Source organism: Periophthalmus magnuspinnatus, chromosome 8 (genome assembly GCF_009829125.3).
Source record: "Periophthalmus magnuspinnatus isolate fPerMag1 chromosome 8, fPerMag1.2.pri, whole genome shotgun sequence".
Classification (NCBI taxonomy): domain Eukaryota; kingdom Metazoa; phylum Chordata; class Actinopteri; order Gobiiformes; family Gobiidae; genus Periophthalmus; species Periophthalmus magnuspinnatus.
Window position 1 is genome coordinate 1,385,202 of NC_047133.1, and position 22,373 is coordinate 1,407,574.

General features: G+C 43.6%; 1 protein-coding gene across 7 annotated transcripts in view; it reads left to right on the forward strand.

Annotated features, from left to right (window-relative positions):
• Positions 1-22,373, forward strand: part of LOC117375255 (RNA binding protein fox-1 homolog 2-like) — a 44,367-nt gene that overhangs the window by 13,451 nt on the left and 8,543 nt on the right. For 4 of the 7 annotated variants that reach the window (XR_008648762.1, XM_033971536.2, XM_033971538.2 and 1 more), the window contains exons 3-9: positions 12,111-12,314; positions 12,433-12,609; positions 12,988-13,041; positions 13,149-13,241; positions 20,597-20,684; positions 21,370-21,426; positions 22,041-22,191. Coding sequence is in view for 6 of the 7 variants with exons in the window: in XM_033971536.2 (XP_033827427.1) it covers positions 12,111-12,314; positions 12,433-12,609; positions 12,988-13,041; positions 13,149-13,241; positions 20,597-20,684; positions 21,370-21,426; positions 22,041-22,191 (824 nt within the window). In the remaining variant the exon portion in view is untranslated. Of the gene's footprint in view, positions 1-1,671; positions 2,735-12,110; positions 12,315-12,432; positions 12,610-12,987; positions 13,042-13,148; positions 13,242-20,596; positions 20,685-21,369; positions 21,427-22,040; positions 22,192-22,373 lie in introns of those variants that run through there. The other 3 variants (XM_033971539.2, XM_055223486.1, XM_033971540.2) reach the window with 2 other exon arrangements.

Below are 22,373 nucleotides of genomic sequence, written 5' to 3' on the forward strand. Positions count from 1 at the left end.
TCTCCCATAAAACAGTTATGTATTGAATAGATTATTGTACTTCCATTATAAACCCTCTGATTTCATGATCTACTCTGGGTTGGTCTCGGTTGGTGCTGGGAGACCAGGTGCAGTAGTGGCAGAGTGGTTAAAGTGCTCATCCACCAACCCCAGGGAGGGAGTTCGATTCCCACTCAGACTTTTTCATACGTGTTTTTAGGACAGACTCTTCACTCACCTTGTGTCCAGTGTCTGTGTGGGCTGGTGTATGAAAAGTGTGTTGGACAGTCTAAACTAAATAAAGAAATATATATATTTTTTGTTAAATATTTCAGTTTTTAGTCCACTCTCTTCCTGACCAGTGAGAATTGTAAGGCAGTAAAACATGAAAAAATGAAAACAATGTTACTGAAGTCTCCTGGGCCTAAATCATCCATAATAAATATTCTGTCAAACGCGAGTCTTGGCCCTTTACTCGTCTGAGGCAAATGAGGTCAATACCTAAACCGTTCTCTGCAGTGAGCCACTTTCATCTACTCCTTTTACTTCCACTGTTCAACACATAACTCTGTGTTATCAAAGATTGAAAAGTCATCTGGGCTAATATATTCCACCCTTGAGCACACATTAGGAGTCCCCCGTGCGCTCGCCACTACCTGGTTATGCAAATGGCTGGAGTGGGGCCTAGCGGGGCTGGACAGGCTTGTTTTGGTAATGCCCCTGTCGAATGTTATGTATGCATGTTTGAACCGCCTATAGGTCTCGTCTGTGTCAATATGAATGTGTTAAATGGTGACAGGCTCCTGGAGGCCCTGCTGCTGGTAAAGTTAAGAATAAGGCCTGGGCACAAGTCGCCAAGAGACACTTTGACCTTTGGGGGCTGGAGATGTCACTCTCCCGCTGTTTATGTCATGTAAAAGACCACGGATGACAACACAAGTAAATGGCAACATGGAGGTTGCAGGCATCATGGAAAAGTGTAGTCAGTTTGTAATATAGGTCAGAACAAATCCTGACTAAATGCTTCTTCAGCAGTATACAGAAAATGTAGAAAAAAGAAAAAAAAACTTCTAGGAACTAAATGAATGTCTGTATCTTGCAGTTTAAGATGCTAAGTATGCTAATAAGTTTCTTCTTATTTAGCAAAATTGCCAAAACAAAAATGATTACAGTTCTCCTTTTTGTATCTGTTGTCAGTTTTATAACTGTAAAAAATGTTTAAAAAAAAATCTTATAATGAACTACAACAGTACAGTTTTTCAAAAGTGGTTTTGAAAACGGCGACACTTTGAAATGTAAAATGGTGGCCCACAGCAGGCTTTTGTTTGAATTGTATGATGAGCCGAGGACAGATCTAGGCCTTTGTTTTAGCCCATGTGTTTGTTTGTGTCAGCGCAGGTACAGGTCCCAGCACGGCACATCTGTGTGTACATTACACTGCCACAGTTTATCGCCTGGTGCAGCCTGTGAGCTTAATCCAGCCATCATCCCTATTCATCCTCTCATTTACAGCCCTAATCCTGTCATCCCACTCTCTGTTCCGCTTTATCCTTTTATCTGCGTCTCCAGTTATCTGTTGTTTGCATCCGCTGACCCTCTGTTCTCCCTGAGTTGGCCCTTTTTCCTCCGCAAGCACCTCCAATCACTTCTCTGGCCCTCCCTCCGCATCCCCCTGGACTCCGTTCTAGCCAGACTCAGCAGATGTCTGAAAGCTTGGCATCAGGGCTTTTTTTCCGCAGGGTTCAGTCCCTCCCATATGAAAATGCGGCGCAAGGAACTGCACTCTGCGAATTAAGCACCCTCCAACAATAAAGTGTGGGGATGAGGAGCCGGAGGGAACAGGCGCAATGCAGCCTTAGTCCGCTTCCAGCTTAGGTTCAGCCACGCTCGCCTGGGTTTTTCTACAGACAAGAGTTGAAGAAGACAAGAGGAATAGTCATGTAGGAGCCTACCCACGCAGCGTGCTACCTAGCTGTCTACTGACTGGCCTACCTACCACTGCTTTTTGGAGCTGACAGGCTGCCAAGCAATAAATAAATCATCAAAAAACGCTGCAATGCAGTGGGGGTCGCTTTCTGTACTCTCAGGCAGCCAATGCGTGGATAGAAGACGGCATCTTCCTTCCTGTTCCTTTTCTCTCTACAGGGGTTTGAGGAGACAGCCACAACTGCGTTCTGTCTTTAACCAGACACGGGGCTAGCCGGCTACTACTGAAGGATGGATGCTTTGATGGATAGGAGGGTTTGAGCCTGAAGAGGGAGGGAAAGTTTTTAAAAGAGGGGCGGGAACAAGAGGAAGCAAAGGGGGGAGCAGCGGGATGTGTAACGCAAGCGTGTGAATGACAGACGCGGTGCAAAGAGGAACCAGAGAGGTGGAGTAAGGAGATTCGGGCTGTCAGGAGCAGAAAGACAGCAAGGCCAGAAGAGGTTCACGGCCTGAGAGGAAAAAAACAGGCGGCCGGGGAGTGACAGACAGACAGGAGCTACGTGCTGGAGGAGAGAGAAGAAGGGACACACCGGAGAAAGGGAAGGAAGAAGGAGGAGGAGGAGGAGGGAGCAGACGAGGGAGAATTTGAATGTGTGAGACAAACGTGGACTGAAGCCATCATCACCTCATGGTCCTGGAGCACAGACACAGGAGGAGAGGAGGAGCAGGAGAGCTGGACACGCACAGGGAACCGGAGAGCAGTGCACAGTGGACAGTGGTTCCTCCAGAGCAGACCATGATGGGGCTGTACTATCCTGCACTGCTGCCGGTGAGTAAGCTAAATGCTAAATGTAAACAGTTTGTGTACATGTCTGAAAAGTCAAATGCGAGGCAAAAAAGCGGCTCATTCTTAGAGATTGTTATGCGGGAGCTTGTTTGAGCGTGAATATATGGTGTGTTTTTTGTTGGCTGAGTCTTGGCCCAGGTGAGGCCTTCGTCAGAGTTGACTGAACAGCAGAGCCTGGAGCTCACTTATTTTCCAATTAAGTCACCTGGACTTTGTTTTAGTGAAATGTTGGTGCTGTTTTTTGTTTTTCCGTACGTTTAAAGAAACCATTAGCTGTGTGTGCTTGCATGGAAACATTAGCTGACTTACTGCAGTACAGTATATGAATTTTAGTTGATATTGCTGTTTTTGCAGTGCTTAGCATATGGTGGGTGTGTCTGCTCCTTTAGCTGAAGACAGCCTGAGGAGCAGAGCTGTGCTGGGGCCCTGTTGGAGCATGTCCCTCTCTGGTGTAGAGTTCCTCTGGGCCACTGGGGAGGTTAGGGTGCATACATTAGGTAGTATGGCTGCTCTTTGCCTGTGTTGACATGAATCTATAGTAGAAGTTGATTGCCCGCAGCATGCTGACTGCTCAGTGTGGCGTTAGCTTCATGTCTGTGTATGTCCGCTGTGTGCAGAGTATGCAGCTTTGGCCCGCCGTCTGACATTGTCATCCAACTGTCTGTTCAGCTCAAACTTCATCTGTCTCTGGACACAGGGAGACAGGTGTCACGGCCCAGTTGTTTCAGAGCAGCCACACACCAGTTGTTGCTTGAAATACTTCAGTGTCTCCTACAGCTCTGCTATTAATGAATACACAGTCACATCACTGTGTGCTCTTGCAACATGAGCTCACTCACAGCAATGTCTGTCAGTCACAGATCTACATAAGTCGTCTAGCGGCCAGTTTATCTCACATCCAGAGAGTTCACTCTCACAATTATAACCAGACATGACTTCATTAACATCATTTACCTGTTGTATTCCAGAGGCACTGCTCGTGGCCGCAGCATGTTGGACTGTCATGTGGGACATTGTTTACTCTGTGACGCTGCTGTGCTGAGCGGTCACGTCCGTGTGGTTGGGCCCACAACAAGACCACTTAAATCTCAATCAAATGTTGCCCTTTTCACCATGAACTTTCCCTCTGTCTCCCCTCCTCTGCACTTCCCCTCACCCTCCAGGCTGTAGCAGCTGTAAGCCAAACACATTATTCCTCTTCAAAGGGAATGACACCAAATGGAGACTGGCGGCAATAACGAGAAGGGTGTAAGGCACTTTAAAGGTGACACACCAGCAGTCGCCGCATTACTCCAAAACCCACGTGTCGCTCTATTTTTGGAGAGTTTAGCAGCAATAAGAGCTACCTCGACATTCTTAAATTAACTATAACATTTGTTGCAGTCACTAGGGTCCATTCTTTCATTCTATCATTCAGTTCTCTGTGTAGAGCGTGCACAGTTTCTACCGCTCGGCAAATGACAATATCCAGTTTGAAGTTTGTTCTAATGGGTTTTATTCAGGTCACAATTAGAATATTTGGATGATTATTCAGGAAAATGTGAATGTTTATCTCTAGGAATATTAAACCAGTATCACTTATCAATCAGGTGTTTTTTCTGATTCCTGTTTCAGGACTTGGTGTATCAAAACTTATGTGTATCACTTCTTCTCACCTCTGTAAATGTGTTTGTTGTCTGGAGGTGCTGCATCCTTCCTCTGACCTAGCTTCTTACTTTTAAGCTAAAGGCGTGCATCCAGACCTGTGGTATACTGTGAGTATTCTCTGAGTATTAGCATAACAATTCATCTGCAGCATTGCCTTCACAAAAGTGCATAGTTAGCCACTTTAGGAAGACAGCCCTTCAAGGAACTCACCAGGGATCCACGCCCAGGTGCTGCTGTTTGTGGGAGTGGAACTGCAAACACCATGAAAATAAACAGTGGCTGTACTCTCCACCAACAGGGGGAAGCACACAGACCTGTACGTTCTGATGTAAGGCCAGTTTAAACTAAACGTGTCTTTACTACAATGCTACATTTCACCTGCTGCTGCTGTGCAAGTAATACATTTGAGCACTGATGCTTAAGTACTTTGAATATTATGTGTGTAATGTAATGGACTTCTCCTGCATCTATACTTCTATGAATAACATAAACATACGTGCTTTTGGAACAAGCGGCTCCAGGCAACAATAAATAATATCTGTGTACCGTGAAATGGTGAGCAAATTGGTTAGCAAAACAACACATTTGGACTTGGCAATAAGCCCTGATCCATCCGTAGTCGTGGTCAGTGATGCCTAAAGTGAAGTGCTCACTTCACACTATTGGTGGTCTAGTGCACTCTAACTGTTTTCCCGATGCTTTTAAAGCAATGATATTGTCAGTCACTAATGCTGCTCTCAGTGCTCCTCGGGCATGTGGAAGGGTCAAGGTGTGAAAGCACTGACCACACTGTGTGTACAAAAACAGATGTGATTCACAAATGCTCCTCAATACATCTCCATGGTTACCTGCAATATTAGAACCTTAATTTAGGGGAAAAATGCATGCATGAGCTTTTGGTGTTTCATTGCTTTGGTATCGGTTTTATTTTGGAAAGCTCATCGTATGATTGAAGGTTTAGGGCTGCAAACGTGTCGCCTTTTGGTGAAATTTGTCATTTTGATCTTGAAATAAAAATAAGGTCATTCAGGTGAATCGTGTATATCTGCAATAAAAATAAACTAGGGGGCGGGGTTATATCAGTCAGCTCTAAATACAGCACGTTCACGTTGGTTTAGGGCGCACTCTCACCACAGCGAGGGACAGTGTCATGTGCATCTGCAGGAGCCAATCAGCTACAGGCTGAGCTCCCCCCGCCCAGCGCTGACCCGCCCTGAGAGAAGACATGGCCAGGTGAAAGTTTTGGCGCTCCATATGTTCGCTGTTTGTCTGCTGTTCACATTTTAAAGTATTTTTGTTGCTAATACGAAGCTAAGTGACTGCAGCTCCCGTTTGGCCCAAAGCTGCTGCACGCTGTTTTTTAACGACCACTTTCATGATCGTCAAGAAATTATAATTCTAGAAATGTGCAATAAGACGTGAGATTTTCCATCCTCGCGATGTGAGGAGCGTGCGTGTGCATAAACAATGAAGTGACTCTGTAACTTCAACAGCCTCAGTCACAAAAACATGAGTTCAGATCTACACATCAGATTTGGGTTTTTCAGGAGCCACTGTCCAAATCAAACTTATAATCAGTGAATATATTCAAGTAAAAAGTAGAGATTCAAATATGGACCAAACAGTTAAGTCTTTGTTCAGTCTTACACTTACGTGGGGTAATAATACTAGTAAACACTTCAAACTGTAGTAGACTAGTGGTAAATGGCTCCTGTATTCTCTTCTTTTATTGACCTGCTGTGATAAAAGTCGACTGTACAGGGCCCCAGCTCATTCTTTAAAGCCCAAACAGTGTGCTGAGCCCAGCCTTGTGTGACTCTTGTGTTCTTCCATTTACTGCTGAAACAGTTTTATTTTTTATTTACTGTGAAGTAAAAACATAACATTATTTGCACTGCAAAGTATGAGCTCATTTACCTTCTGAAATGTTCTAGAACACGGGGAACCCCACGTCCCCATTTCTCTCCCATATTGACACTTTACACACTGTACACTGCAGACACTGTCTCGAGTAGGCGTTTTTATTTAAAATTCACATTTTTCAGACAAAAAATTTTTTTGAGCGTCGTTGCTGCAGACGGTTAGACTGTCGCCTTTTTCACTTTGCACCAGTTTGAAGCCTTGAGGTTACAACTTTAAGCATTGACATTTGGCCAATTTCTCTTTTTTCAATGTACCAAACTCACCAGTGATGCTTCTACTTGTAAATGCATTTATACATGAATAAAATACTAATGATATTAATTATTCTGGGCTATGCAAGGTGAAGGCATGTGGTGCTGCCTGTGTGATTATGATAATGAGACTCATGTTGACGATGATGTGAACTGTCAAAAACAGGCATGTGTTATGTTACACACCTTGGAGGGGGCGAGGTGACACTGACAGCCATGTGTCCAGCTCCTGCTCCCCACTGTGTCCAGCTCCTGCTCCCGCTGCACTCAGCTCCGTGCTGCTTTACTCTACTCAACTGTCAACTGTTATAATGTCAGATGACATAATGAATAGGAAACACTGTACACCGCTGTTAAAGAACTTCTTTTCCATTTCCTGATGTTGAAGATCATTCCTTTCAAAATCCAGATCTGGGAAGTGTGACCAGTACAAATACAAACCATACAGTCTTAAGGGTGAAGCTGCAGCGTGGAATGTAGAGTGGATCTTATTGGTGGATCTGTTTTCCACAATCAACTGATGCCTCTTTGAGCAGAATTCACTGTGTGGAGTCTTTCAGAATATCAGTACAAAGCTAAAATACGTTCAAGCTTTTAAGATCCTAAGTTTTAGAGTGGAGGAAAAGCCACTGTATTCTCTGCTGTGGCTTGTCCTTATAGGGGCATGGGCAGAAGGCTGTATGTGATTGACATAACAGAGCAGTAAACCCTTTGAGTGACTTGAGAGGCGGGCACTGGTGGTTTTAAAAGTACAAAAATCTCCCCCTCTGGCTTTCATCAAGTGTGGTGAGTAAGAGCAAAGGGGAGGAGGGGGCATACCAACCCCAGCAACAGCACACACTGCAGTGGTAGAAGACGCTCTCTCTATCCTCGGGCTTCTCTCGCACTCAGCAGTTATAGAATACAAACTGTATGATTGATGAGCGCGGTCAGACCCAGTAGCATAACCACTTACCCATTAATCAGTGGCTGCCGGGTGCGTTACTTGGGCGGTGAGGTGAAAGTCAGCGCAGCAGACTTGATAAGGCTTTGCAGTGAAAAGCGTCCCCTCTCCCCACCCCCTGATCTGCTCCGGAAAAACATATGGTGCTCCAGGTAGCACCGGCTTCTGCTGCACGCTGAGCAGTGCCTCCAGATGGAGCGCTCTTCAGTCTTCTGTCGTTATTTAAAGGTGCGCAATTCAAAACACAAATGCTCAAACTTTCTCAATATTTGTCTTTTACAACACAGCCCTCAGTGTTTCCCTCTCCATTACACTGACCGGGTGCCCCGCCCCGTCAACAGCCCCCCGCCCTGTCAATCAAATTATATGGTGCTATTTATCTAGCTTCAAAACGTCTTTACCAAATCAGTTCCACTGCTCCATAAGAAACGACTGTATTTGTGTAACTACAGTCCATATTTTCCCTCCTGCTCGGCCTGTCTAATCCAGTCCGTCCTTCACAGTGATCCGGTCCGGTTTTACGCTGTGCCGCGCTCTGCTCCGCGGCTCACGGGCAGCGGCGCCAGCGCTGCTTCTCAACAGGGATAGATGTAGAAACTGTCCCAGCTCAGGCAGAAGTTAGAGTTGGTAGATCATAATATAATAATTTAGAAACACACCATACAAAAGACATTTATAAGGCCTGAATATAAAATTACAGACTGTAAGCTGCACAAATATCCTAAAATATTTGAATAGAATCAGAATAATATTAGATGTTATAATGTGTTTTACAGCCGTTTAATTGTTTGTATCTATATTAAATATCATACATTTAAAATAATAAATGAATATAATCTATAGGCGTGTGTTTATGTCCTGAAAGTGCGACTGAGCGTGTGCACATATGTGACCACCCGAGGGAAACACTGCGCTCGTTTTGAGTGATTCATGCATGTTGCAGTAATATTTATACTTTATGTTTGAGTAATCTTTATCCTTTATGTTTATACTCTTATACTATACAGTTACAGTTTGTGTTTTTTGTTTTTTTTAAGCGGTGATATGCCCAGGATTCAGCTGTGTCACATAGTCATTTTGGTACAAATGTCAAAAGAAAATCTGTCAATGGACAAATCATTGCAGGATTGAAGACGTTTCGCTGCTCGTCCAAGCCTCTTCTTCAGTTCTGTTCAGATTACCACTGAACGCCGCCTTATATTTGTCTGAAGGAGGAGCTAACGACACTGAAACTCAAAATACTCATTGTTTACAGTTTGTGTTAGTAGCGAGGTCTGTGGTGCTTGGATGTGCACTGTGCCTGAGACGTAGCAAAGTTATTCAAGCCCCAGTGTCTTTTGCTATGGATCAGACCTGGACAACTGAGGCATTACACAGATAACTTTGGTACAAATGGAGAAAAAAAAGCACTAGTTGTGGGCGTGATCTGTAGATGTCCATAGGTGGCGCCAACAACTGTGTGGCTTGTTGTCGTGATGACGTTTATGACGATATCAGCTCCCACTGGGCACTTTCTAATTCAGAAGTCAGCAAATTTGTTTTATTTTATCCTTTTTATTAAGTCATGTTGGATCAGATATAAAAACCAAATCAAAATATAATTATCCACAGGTGTCGTAGGTGCAAACACACGCACAGTTTATCTTCTTTAAGACAAATCTGTTTTAAATTAAAATCTAAAGATGATGTTTTTTCTTACTAAGGCCGTCCTTTTTTTTAAATTTATTTTGACAGTTTGTCCCTTTTCCAATGAACTGAACAGTACATCACATTTTTCCTTGTTTTGTTGCCGTATCTTTTATTTACTTCTACTGCATCAGAAAGTCATTCATCAGGATGCCACCAAATTGCCGATGTGCGCTGTATTTTTTGCTCTTGTCGTCGTTAGCTTAGCCTTTTTTGCTAGCTGCCACTCCTCTAGTGTAAATACTGCCCTAATCCCAGTGCAACGTGGAAGGAGGTCTGTTTTGTTCTTGGACACGCTTCCTTGTTAATCAGAAGAACTTGCCTAGTGTGACAAATGCCTCGTGTTTGTATCTGCCACAGACTCGGTTCACCACATGGTAGAGAAGCATGACCAACACTTATCGAAAGGCAAGCTGCTGCTAATATCCACGGGGTCTCTGCTGGTCCGCTTTAGCTTGGGTTCACGTCTTGAGTCTAAACCCGCTTGTGAGGACACGTACAGGCCCTAAACATGTACGAGCCTGTGCTTCAAAAGGCATTACCCGGCCCAGGGATCATTCTGACATGTTCACAGTTGGGAGTCAAATGAACAGAATCCAAAAAGTCTCGCGACATTGGGGCGTGGGGATCGAGATTAATCAGAAAAGTAATTAGTCTGAATAAGTGGCCATTTAGATTCAACTGAGATGTGCACTTTTATTCAATTACTCGCTCTATTAAAAACCTCACACATTTTAAATCGTAGATGATTGTTACGTAACGATTGGAGAAGAAGAAGAAAAAAAAAAGCGTATTTTTTCCCGGCCGGTGCAGGTTAGCTCTATTGACTTTGCGCCCACGTTTAGCTCTGAGTTGGATTAGATTTATCCAGCGCGAGCTCAAATTTGTTAAAGGCTGAAATGGTGAGTTGATAAATGGAGAATGCGATGGCAGTGGACGTGGATCATAAATGAGAAGCAGGCCTCCTCCAGACTGCACCAGAGGCATTCCTGACTCTGGAGCGGTGCGCTGCCCTACATGGCAACATCATATACTGGAGATATACACAGAGCCAGCCAGGAAAAGTGCAATAATGGAAAAAGACAGTGGAGGAGAGCCAGAGACTATGGGAAATAGTGACACGCTCATTTAATGTGGTCCAAAACTTTCCAGCCTAAGTTTTGCGATCGCCACAGTTGAATATGCATTGGTAGAAAAACATACACTGCACAATAATGAGGTTGATCTAAAGTTTAGAGGAAGCCCACACGTTTCTTCACAGACGCCATCAGACTTTGTGCTTTAAATAATGAATGAGTGCAGTGGTTATACTTTTCTGTTTTAAATGGCATCAGCAGACTTCCATGTTGCACAGCGTTGGCCACAGCAAAAACACATAATCATATTGTTTTTATGCGCGACATTTGACTACATATATATCTGGATTAAAAAGTTACCCATGTTTCTTATGTGGGTGATTCATTTTTATGTTTTTCCTTGAGGTAAAATCTTCTCAAATACAATAAATACAGTGTTATACCCTTTGGCGAACAACAAAGACAAAATGGAGATGCTTCCCCTACTGCACTGGGATTAGGCTGCATTTCCAGTTGCATGCTCTGTCGCTTGTGCCCAGAGCCGCCTGTCTCTCAGATGAGCTTTAGCCCTAACTAGCAGAATACAGTTGTCACAGTAGAGGAGCTGTGTGCAGCCAGGCGGCCTATAGGCAGAGAAAGGGAGAGACTGAGAGAGCACCCATTTGCTTTTGTGGCGTTGCATCTTAGTTACTCTGTCTAATTAAAAAGGCTGTCTGGAGACTGAGTGTCTCTAGGCGTCACCCTGCCCACATCAGCCTGCGGCAGACGCCACAACAGCTCTTCATGGTGTGGATGCTGTGTGTCATGCTGTGTGTTTTATTTTGATTGAATTAAAAAAACAAAAAAAACAACCTGTCTCATAATATTGGCTTAACCGTGTCACCTTTACCATCACAGAACTGTCAGACGTTGATGATATAGTTGGTCAGCATAGTCAGCGTTCTTTTGTTGGCCTGATTTGAAGTGGCTATTTTAGCGCCGGCTTTGTTTGCTGCACAAATCCAGATTAATATTAGACTTTTATGTATTTCATAGCGTGTGAACATACCATCAAAATGCCACAGTATGCGCTACCTCTTTAGATTTGTGCTTGAACGTCATTTGAAAATACTGTGATTATGGGACGTTTGCCGTTGTTGCTGTTGTCCTCCATCCTTTCCCACTTGGGCTTTTTCCAATCCTCCACAGTTTGCGCACCTTCTCAGACCAGGTGTGAAAACTTGAGCCTGCCCTTGAGGCTGTGAAGATTGCAGAGACGGCAGCAGTGCAGCGCAGTCACTCCCCGAGATAAGACGTACACGTATTGGACCTGGGCTGTAAAGAATCTGTGGATGCTCCTGCTGTTCCTGATAGGACTCCCCGGTCTTTGTTCTTTTACAGCTCTATCTGATACACAGTAAATCTGAATTATAGATGCCGCCTCAAAGAAACCCACTGCTTCTACAGCTTAAAAAGAAAAAGGAATAGCAGTAAACACGTCACGGTTTATTTATCTGCGCGCGTGTGTGTCCATGCATCCTATGAGCATCTTGGTATCTCAAACTGTGTATCGAATTTTCTGACTCTTAATAATAGATGTGTTTGCTGTAAATATTTCATGGTCGGCTGACTGAAAACACATGCCTGTCAGAGATATGGAGGTAAAGGGAGGGGGAGCGGCGAGCGAGCGGAGTGAGAGAGTGAGAGAGAGAGAGAGAGTGAAATGTAATAGGCAGGTTTTAACCCTCGTATTCTGCCTTCATCAGCCAATGGAATCGCCGTGCTGACTGTATATATGCTAATCGACTCTCTTCCTCTCCTTCTCCTCTTTCTCCTTGTGTGCGCTCCTCCAGGGCTCCCAGGATTCGACAGGAGGACAGGAAGGACTGGTAGCTCCGCCTTTTGCAGCGTTCCCCCCTCCACCCCCACCTCAAAACGGCCTACCCGGGACAGAATTCGGCCCCGGGGCCATGTTTGGTGCTGCGGGCCAGGGCACAGCAGAAGTAGGGGCCAGTGCAAATGGAGCCAACGGTGCTGCCACTAACACAAACAATAATGTAAGTATTGTTTTCCTTTTTTCTTTTTTTTTGCAGGGGGAAGGTTTGCTGTAGTGAAATTGCTTTTGCACATAAATGTTTCTATGTTCCATCTTTAATTTTTCCCTGCTCTACACAGGTCAAGCCCGAGGAGTCGTCCCAAGGAGAGGCGGGGGTGCAGTGTGGGACAGGGGGCTCAGGAGGAACAGGAGGAGGGTCCCCAGGAGATTCAGAGGCCAAAGGCGCTCCAAAAAGACTCCACGTTTCCAACATCCCCTTCAGATTCCGGGACCCAGACCTCAGGCAGATGTTTGGGGTAAGTATCAATAAATCAAGTGCAGGGGGGCGGGCACGGGCGTAAATGAACGAGAAACACAGACCTGGGATAATTGCCCGTGTGTCAGCGGCGAGCAAGAGGCCAGGGTTCAAGGGAAAGAGACGCAGTGAGAGGTTTTTGTCTTTGGTGCTATAGTGACCCCTGGTGTTGGGTAATTAGAATGCCTCTTGTGATTTCAGCGTTGAGGACCTCAATGTTTTGACCATAACTTTATGTATAAAATGACTTAAAGCTTCCTGCCTTTTGAATTAGCAACTGTGATAGAGTTAAATATGAGTATGAGACAGAATTTTCTCTATGATTTCGTTGCTTCATTGTTTTCTACATTTTTTATTTTCTTTTTTTATTATGTTTCAGCAATTTGGGAAAATTCTTGATGTAGAGATTATTTTCAACGAGAGGGGCTCAAAGGTAAGTATATACATATTTGTTGACTCTCTCAGACTCTTAAATACCCCTTTTAGCGCCTGACTGCGTCCTGTCCCCCTCACCCCCGTCACCTGTGCTCTGTGCCACAGGGTTTTGGCTTCGTGACATTTGAGACCAGCGCAGATGCAGAAAAAGCCAGAGAAAAGCTTCACGGCACGCTGGTGGAGGGCCGTAAGATTGAGGTAATTTTCTTCATGCTGTCTCTACCACCACTCCCTCCTCCTGGCTTCTTTTATATCCTTGTGCTTGTACAATGACTGCTAGCTAGCACTCATCCTCCCTCTAGTCACATGCTCTGATGCAGCCCACTGGTATCCCACTCCCTGGACCCTTTGCTACAAAACTATTACTTCCAAATCTGTTTCCCTCCTCCTCGTGTTTTGGTGGTGCCAGTGATTGGGGGTGCAACAACAGTACATAAGGCATGCTGTTTCCTTTTCTTCTGCTGCCTTTATTTTGACATATTTGCCTTTTCACCTTTTTCCCTCACTGAACTCATAGCCACGTGATGTTCCAACTTTTCTTTGTGCTAAAATGGGAATGTTTGTGTGGTGGTACCGGAGGTAACTTAGAGGAACGCAGGGAAAGGATGATGCATGGCAGATGGCTGTCAAACACTCATTGAGTTCTTTAGTGTAGAAATCCCTCTGTGTTCCTCTCTCCTGGTGCTGTGGCTAAGTGGTTGTGACAAGCTTCTGGTGCAACGGCAGCATGCTGGGATCACAGCGACACTGACGCATGTTCACTTTCTGGAGATTTGGCCAGAGGAGTTTGATGTGCAGTTCTGTGGGTGGAGGTTGTGTTTTTGTTTTGTTTTTTTTGTAACTGAAGCATGTGCTGACTGTGTCCAGTTGCTCTTTTCTTTTTACTTGGGGGTTTCAAACCACCACTGTCTATTTTGGAGACCCAAGCCGCTGTAAGCCAGGACCTGTGCATGGGCTTATGGTGGAACTCCTCGTGAGTGTGTGTGGATGTTGAAGTCATTTCTTGCATGACAGATGAGACTGGCTGGATCCTTTTTTTTGTTTTTGTTTTATTTTTAACTCAGCAGAATGGTGGGTTGAGAATGAAAGACAACCACCTGCTCCACACCCCCTTCACCTCCATCTCCAGTCAATCAGCCAGCTGAATGGATACAGATGGAGCAAACATAACCTGTCTGTGTTGTTGAGTCCTGTCCAAATCCATGCATGCTCCCAGCCACTTTGTAATAACGAGAAAGCAGTTTGTGTTCATTTTGAGTTTTGAATCACTCTGCATGTTGTACTGGCGTAGTGGTGCGAGGCCGTGGTGAATTGGCTGCATGGTGGGTCAAGCAGCGGGAGCCTGTGGAGTGTTTTGGTGCATGGGCTCAGAGAGACAAAAGACTGACACAGGACAAATATTGATGTGTTTGTTTTTCCAAAGCAGCATTTGTGCCATTTCTCTCCTCTCACAGATGTTAACTCTCATCTTAACCGGGTCATATCATTTCAGAGTTTATTAAACTATATTCATAAAAGATGGAAATGTAACTCTGAAATATAGGCCATTGGTATAAGGCTGGTTTTGTGTGACTGTAGTTTGCTAGCATGTCGGTTTAGCATGGTTACTTAACAATAATTAGGCCCAATGATCCGCACAACTACACTGCTTTACTTGAGGTAGTCGGATGTTTTGTTTTGCATGTTAAGATGTTCTTTTGAATTCCATAGATGAAACTTTCGCATTTATTCATTTAGCATGAAATCAGCTACACTCTGCGGCCTTGGGGAGTGATTCCACTCATTGGAATAGGGCTGAGAAGCTGAATTTTAAAATTGTTTAAAATGACTTCAATCTGGCGTTTTGTATACTCAGTGCATGTTTGTAGATGATTATTTAGCGGTTACTAATAGTGCATGCTGTTATAAAACCAGTCTACGCTCAAGTTGTGCTCAAAGTTCCACTGTACTTCTCTTTGTCTGGAATAAAACTCTGCGTTTTGAAGAAGTCACTTTGCCGTGTGCATCCAATGTGTCCATGTAAGTCGCCCAACTACAATTGTCTCTACCTTCTGTTCTGTGACCTCATCTCATTCTCTTCATCTATATATGGACCGCAGGGTTCTATATATAGGCGTGTAAGTGTGTCTGCTGATATGCACTCACAAACATCTCAAAGTATCAACCCCTCATCCATATCTAACAAAACATAACCCCCTCATCCATATCTAACCACGATTGCGCCAATGCTCAATCACACATAATCCAGCTGACCTTCATAGCATCGGTTTGCCTCGTGCACATGATACCACTGCCATTAACTTTGAGAGCTAACGATGGAAAGGTCCTTGGATCCATTTAACCACATTCATGCATCATCTGACAGAAAAGCCATAACTGAGTAGTATGCTTCCATTCGCACACCAAAAACATACACATTGATCATTAAAGCCAGTTTTGATTTCATGACCAGTAGTGCTAAACAAAGTGCTGGTCTAGTAAACAGATTTGGCCCATTCTACCACCTGTTCTTCAATAGCTAAGGATCTAAGCTCAGAAAAAGATGCCGTTTAGCTCATCTTTATTTAATTTCTCACGTCAGTTCCATCTGCTGCAGTGTCAGACTGTCAAGATAAACTACAGATTGGAATAAAGGCATTCGATTAAGTTGTTTACCCAGTCGGCCTGAAACAATTAACACTGAAAAAGTGCCAGCTTTATCTGTTTAACTTTGATCTTTGTTGAGCACCCGTGTACTAAAACTCCACCAAGGACAGGAGCGGCACACGTGGGCCACCGAGGAGGGAACTATAGGAAGCTTTAGCACCCCATTAACACATACTTAAAGCTGTCCCACTGTAGTGACAGCTCTTCTCAGCGCAGAGTTTTAGACATTTAAAGGGAATTGTGTAGAAGAGCTGAGGTGTGTGTGTTGCATCTGCATGTGTGTGAGACAAATGTGTCATTCCTGTGTTTGGGCTGCACAATATCCTGAAAAAAAACATGAAATAAATGTTGCTCAGATCAGTAAAAGTTATAAAAGTACATTTGTAATTCCTTTTAAGGACTTTTTTACACTCAAGACTCATGTTGCCTAATTGGACGCCATATTCTATAATTCATAAACACTCAGAACGTGCCTCTGCTGTGAGCTACGAGCCGTTAAACTATCATGCACAAATTGAAGAGCGACTGTAACAAGTAAGCCTATAGTTGTATTAATTCAAACTGTACAGATAAGCTGCACATGAGCGTGTCCTATAGGACTTAACTGTAACTGTAGTAAACTGTAAACTGCATATTGTGGAGCCCTGATGCTTGTGGGTAAATGGAGTGGGATTCTTGCATGTTTGTCCATTCTGAACAACCCTCGTCAATGGGACACAGCTGGCGTTCCTCCTCACCTGAGCCTCAGCCTCATCATTTCCATGAGCATTTCTGAGGCTTTTATTCACCACTAAAAGGTTTGGAATGATAAGACACGTGCGCAAACCAAGGCTGCCAGCTCCCATGTCCCAGTTTCAGATGAGCGGCTCCCTCACTTCCCCTCTCTGGAATTTGACTTGTCCAGTTTTGTCATATTGAGTTTGTGTTCCTGCATGACTTGTTTTTAGACAAGACTATTGGACGTGTGTGTATCCATGCGTGTATGCTTTGTACATGAGTGACAATTGTCCAAAAGGGGAAAGAGAGTTTGCACTTTCCCGTTCCACTTGTCTGTTTTTGACTGTGTGTCCAGTTCATCCTTCCTCTTCTTTACCTCTTCTTATTGCCAGTCTTTAAATTCTTTCATATCTTTTCTAATTCATATTTTCCTTATTTTGAAAACATTTCTGTCTTTTGTAACCACTCTTGTATTGTTTGAATGTTTTTTATGGTGACTGGTGGTAGAGAGAGGAAATGTTAGCCATTTTTCCCACAAACAATTTAAAAATAAGCTCTCCCCTGGTGGCTTGACTTAAACCACAAAAGCCTTTTCTCGCAGCTTCTAACTAAAGTAGCTCCCTTTGTCCTTTGACTGTAATTGCCCCAGACCGTGTCAAACCATCCCATTGCTATTCTTAAATGGAGACTGGTGTGCTTTTTGACTGGTTGACACCGATCATTTTAACTGGCTAGCTCTTTGTAAAGCAAGGTTGCCCCATATCTCTATTATTCATGTCTATGGATTAGCAGAGTGATGTTAAAATGGTCTTTTCACAGATTCTTTAAGCTTTAACGGGGCCATGAGCGGGGACATTTTAGGCTTCCTTTGTTTTGTAGGATTATTTGTTCTTTTTTATTTATTATATTTTTTCTGTTTTCCTGACGACTTCTGTGTGTTGTTGTCAGTCTCCACGGTAACCACTCGCTGTTTCTACGGCAACGGTAAGTTGTGTACAAACATTTATCACTGAAACTGATCCCACTCCTCCACCCCATCTTTGAACTAGTTATAATGATATTGGAGCTAGTAATGATTCTAGTTCTAGTTCCTGTCTGTTGTCACCTAGACGGACAAAGCATTAGCTGTGTTAGCGCTAACACCCCCACCATCTCATTAACACCTCTGAGAATGAGCGAATGTAATCACTCAATGCAAAGATCCTTGATCTGTCTGCTAAATTCTCCCCCAGGACCTTAAATGCATACTGTTTGTTTCCTCCAATCATTACAAATCTGCACAAATGATGTAATGCCTCTCGTTTCATTGACCTGCTTGCTAAGGGTTGACCTGCAAAATGTCCACTCCTGCTGTATGTCAACATCGCTATACGTTACCTTTTTATATTAGACTAGCACCAGGGGCGCAGCTCTGTTTGTATGGCCACACGCTTACTAAAGGATTAATTGGGTTAGGGTCCTTTACATTTTCAGAAGGGGTTGTTTGAAGCTCAAGAGTCAATTTATTCTGATTGTGAGGCTGTACATTTCACTTCAGAAATGTAAAAGCATCAAGGCAGGGAGTACAAACCCCAAAGCTATTCAAGACCGACTTCAAAAGTCAGTTCACCAGGCTCAGCCCTGAAAACACTGAAAACTGTCACTAAAAAGAAATGTGCTCACTTTTTAAGAATGCCTGACAGAAGTGCCATGTGCTTTTTACTGTAGCATCCCTTTAAAAGCTTGTGCAGGTCTGGTGACGTCTAAAACCAGCCAGTATTTAACCATATGCATCTCTGAACCGATATGGGGTTTACCTTGCTGGGTCTACATGCTGCAATTTTGTTTTCCTTTACTTTTTTGTTTTAGTTTGGTTCTTGTAGTGGACTGTCTTGTGTTCTCAGTAGTGGTAGACGATGTAGTTGTAGTGTACTGGTCTCAGTTTGTGACACAGTTCTAATGCCTGGCCAAGTGTCTCATGTTTATTTCATTTCTCTTTTTTGGGAATGAGGATTTCTCTCTCTCTCTCTTCTGTCTCTCTCACCACATACAATGAGATTTGCAGGAGAATGGTCACCAAATCTAATATTGCTTTATTTGAATGATGCACCTTGGTATTTTGTTCATTCATTTTGTGTTCCTCTCTCTTCACTCCATCTCTGTCCTGATTTTGACTGGCTCTGTCTCTTACTATCACCTGCACCCCTCATGTACCTGTCCCATCTCTGTCTTGTATGTGTTTGATGTGGGAGTGCTGCTATTGTAATTTGATTGGTCTCTATGCTGCATCCGACGCTTGCTGATTGGCTGATTTTATTTTTATTTTTCTCCTCCACTTTTTAGTCATGTGATGCACCCATATATGGCTGCGTGTTAATTTTTGTGGTATATGATTCTTAATTTTGTCCAAAAATGTTTTTGCACCCCCTCTATCTCTCCCCTATTTTTGTATTTAATTATTTTTTTAGGTTTGTAAACCCCACAAGTTTGGTTTCATATGGAGTTTTGACATGCCTGATTTGAGTAATTCCTATTATTTATTGCTAAGGAAAATTATGGGCCAAGAAAAGTTCAATTATCGACTCAGATTACCTTCCACGCCGACCTTTGGTTAATTTGCATGTGTCCACCTAACGGCATTAATTGTGCATGACTCAAACAGTATAGAGACAGGTGACAAATAACAGAGAGCGCCCCCTCTGGATGACAATGCCCCTCCCCAGGCATGCTGTGAATACGACGTGAGTCATCTGCTGTGGGCTCCAGACTGCTGCTTATGTTGAATCATACATGCTAAAGAAGTGCCATTCTTGTTAAAAAAAAAAACAAAAAACAATGTCCCTGGATTTGCTGCTCTGAAACTTTTACCCAAATTATTATTTTTTTGCAGTTGCTTATTAACTCCCTGTAACATCCCTTTTAATTTCTCCATGCGCAGAAGGTCATGGCTCTGCACTGCTGTCAGTTAAGTACAGTGCTCCAAACCATTCAGTTCTGTGAACTAAAGAACATTATTTCCATTGCAAGTTGGAGTCAGGGCTGTGTAGGATGCTTATGTACTTGGTGTCCTTGTTAATATTGTTAACAGACGCCAAAAGCTGAAGAAATAACCCAACCGCTTAAGAGGCATTCTTTTAAAGACTGAAATGCACAGTACGACTGCAGTGCAGAAATGCTCTAGGCTCAAGTGAACAATGTCATCAGAAAGCTACTCCGGCTATGCTAATAGAATCAATCACCACTGACCTTGTCATTTGGAATGAGGGGAAAAATGAAGTAAACCCCATTTCCATTTGAATTAATGAAGGTTGGCTGATAGAAAAACATGGCGCGAGAAGTTCTGTGAACAGCAGTGGGGCCATAATTGTTTCCTAAATGGGAGTGCGGTGTTTACATCCACACGAGCACTCATTTCCCAGTCCGTGTCCTTTTTTGTCACACATAAGCACACTCATCATGGCGCGCCTAAAGGTCATTAATCTTTAGCTTGTTTCACATTGTGCAGTGGAACAGCACACTCATACTGCACGGTTATTAGAGGAAGCTACAATCTTCTTCTTTTAAAGCCCATCAAAGGAAGATGAGGACAGATCAAGGGACCCGTGTATGAGCCTTTGAAGCCTGAAAGAAGATTATCGGCCATCTTGAAGAGAGGCGTAGGCATTAGCCTGAAAATGTCAGTGGATGTGCACACATGTGCACGTATTCAAATTCTCAATGGATGGTACAACATGCCTGCTCCAAAAAGCAGGCACTAAACTGCTGCTGTTTCTTCTACTCTGTCCCTCTCGGCACAGGAACATAAGCAGCCCTGTCCCCATGGCAGCCCTAATGCCTGCAATGAATCACCAAATCTTCTCTGGGCAACTGGCTTTTAATTGCATGATGACTAAAAATCTCCATAACGGTTCCCACCCACTTTTTCTCCCCGCTGTAATTGACATGCAACACACAGACAGAAGTGAAAGTGTTAGGCAGCCATGACAGGAGCAGGGCACAGCTGAAATCCTTGTACACGCTCCCACAGGGCAGCTACAGCGCTGGGGAATGATGCTGTTTTATACATTATGTAAGAAATAAAATGGTGACGTGAATTAAATAGGCCTGATAGACAAAGTTAGAGTGAGCATGCCAGAAGAGAACTGTGAAATGTGTTAAAGTACAGCTCTGTGTTTGTCTTTACCTCTGACTGTGTCCTCCTTCATCCCCAGGTGAACAATGCCACAGCCAGGGTGATGACTAACAAGAAAATGGTCAGCCCCTATCCAAACGGAGAGGCTCTGAGTGCACTGCCTTATGGTAACCACGCACACACACTGAAACATGACAACAGTTTAAAAGAACATCAAGGATTATATATGATCTGTTATAAAAAATAAAACACTAATGGAAAGTTCACAAGTGGAGAATTTTCTACAATACTGTGTCATAGAAAAAGCAGCTTGTGTTTCCAAAAGTTTAAAATTTATACTGGATCCAGGATAAGATTTTACCGCAGTAAAGTTTCTCTCCTCCGTAATGTTTCGTGCAAGATCGAAACATGTTGATTATTAATGACATCTGCGGCCTACGTGACGCCTCAGTGCCACAGCGAACCACAGAATCAGAAATTTGGATTACGACCAAAGAATAATATCACGTGGACAAAGTATTCGGAAGAAGTTATGCCTTTTGTGTCCGCGCCTCGCCCTTTTTATGGACTGTTCTGTACCGCTCCCAGGAAATATTTACTTTGATGGTTTTCATTTTATCTGCGTGCTGTCCTTGTGAAACGACTTGTGGTGTTTCATCCGTCTGGCAAACTCCTAGGGATGCAAAAAAACATTACTGACTTCCTTCTTCTCTAACTACTTATCACATTTGAATCAATTCAGCTGCTCTTTAGGCGCCACTGGACCCAACAGCCCAGTATGAAAGTGAACGAGTGCGGCAAAAGAGAATGGAAATGTAATGTTGTTTTATTTGACTGTGCGACTGTCATCAGCAGGTTGGAAATTGAGTCCCATGGTGGGAGCGGTGTACGGCCCAGAGCTCTATGCAGGTGAGACCCCAGGAGGCACTGATGACTGTTTACACCAAGAGTTTTCTTATATATCCTTAATATTCTGTTTTACTTCTTTTAAACCAAACCCAATAAAACTCAACAAATATCAACTATCATTGTATTAGAATTACACATGTAAAATACACTTAAACATTTGGCTTGACTGTAATCTAAGTAAAACATGTTATAAAGGTTTGACCCAGCAGTGTGTGCTCCAGGGAAAAAAACAAACAAAGGTTATTTTTATTTGTCAAACTAAGTAGATGAAAAGGTTTGCACAGTCTCTCGTGGTGCTGTCAGATCTGGGGAGGTTTTTAAACCAAGTGTTTGTTCTTGGTATAAAGGTGAACTGTTTATTTGAATAGGTATTTGATAACTATTATTACTAAATATATATAAAGTATAAGACTGTTTCCATGAGACTGTGCAGAGACGTGCACTGCATGTAAAATCCCATAGTGTTTTAAATGTAGGTCACATTTCCTTCACATTTATATGGACATGTTTATGTTGTGCCCTAAGGTTGAGTTTACTTATTCTCTTTCTTCTTTTCTGTTAATTTCCTGGTTGTATTTTTCTGTTTCTTATTCACGTTCCTCTGCTCTGTCCAGTGCCGGGGTTCCCGTACCCGTCAGCAGCTGCCGCAGCAGCCACCACAGCGGCGGCGGCGTTTCGCGGGGCACACCTCCGAGGGAGGGGTCGGCCCGTGTACAGCGCCGTGCGGGCCGCCGTGCCCCAGGCCGCCATCCCCGCCTACCCCGGGTAACTCACACTCCTGCTCAGAGCGCCCCCTCTGTCCACTGCACACACTACACTCAGCGCTCACAGTAGATACACCTTTGGCCCTTAAAGCTCCGTCTTTTATCACAGAACTTTGCATAAAGGGAACGAGCTGCAAACAACACCTAGAGAACACTCAATTTCCACGGTGGAAAATTATATGC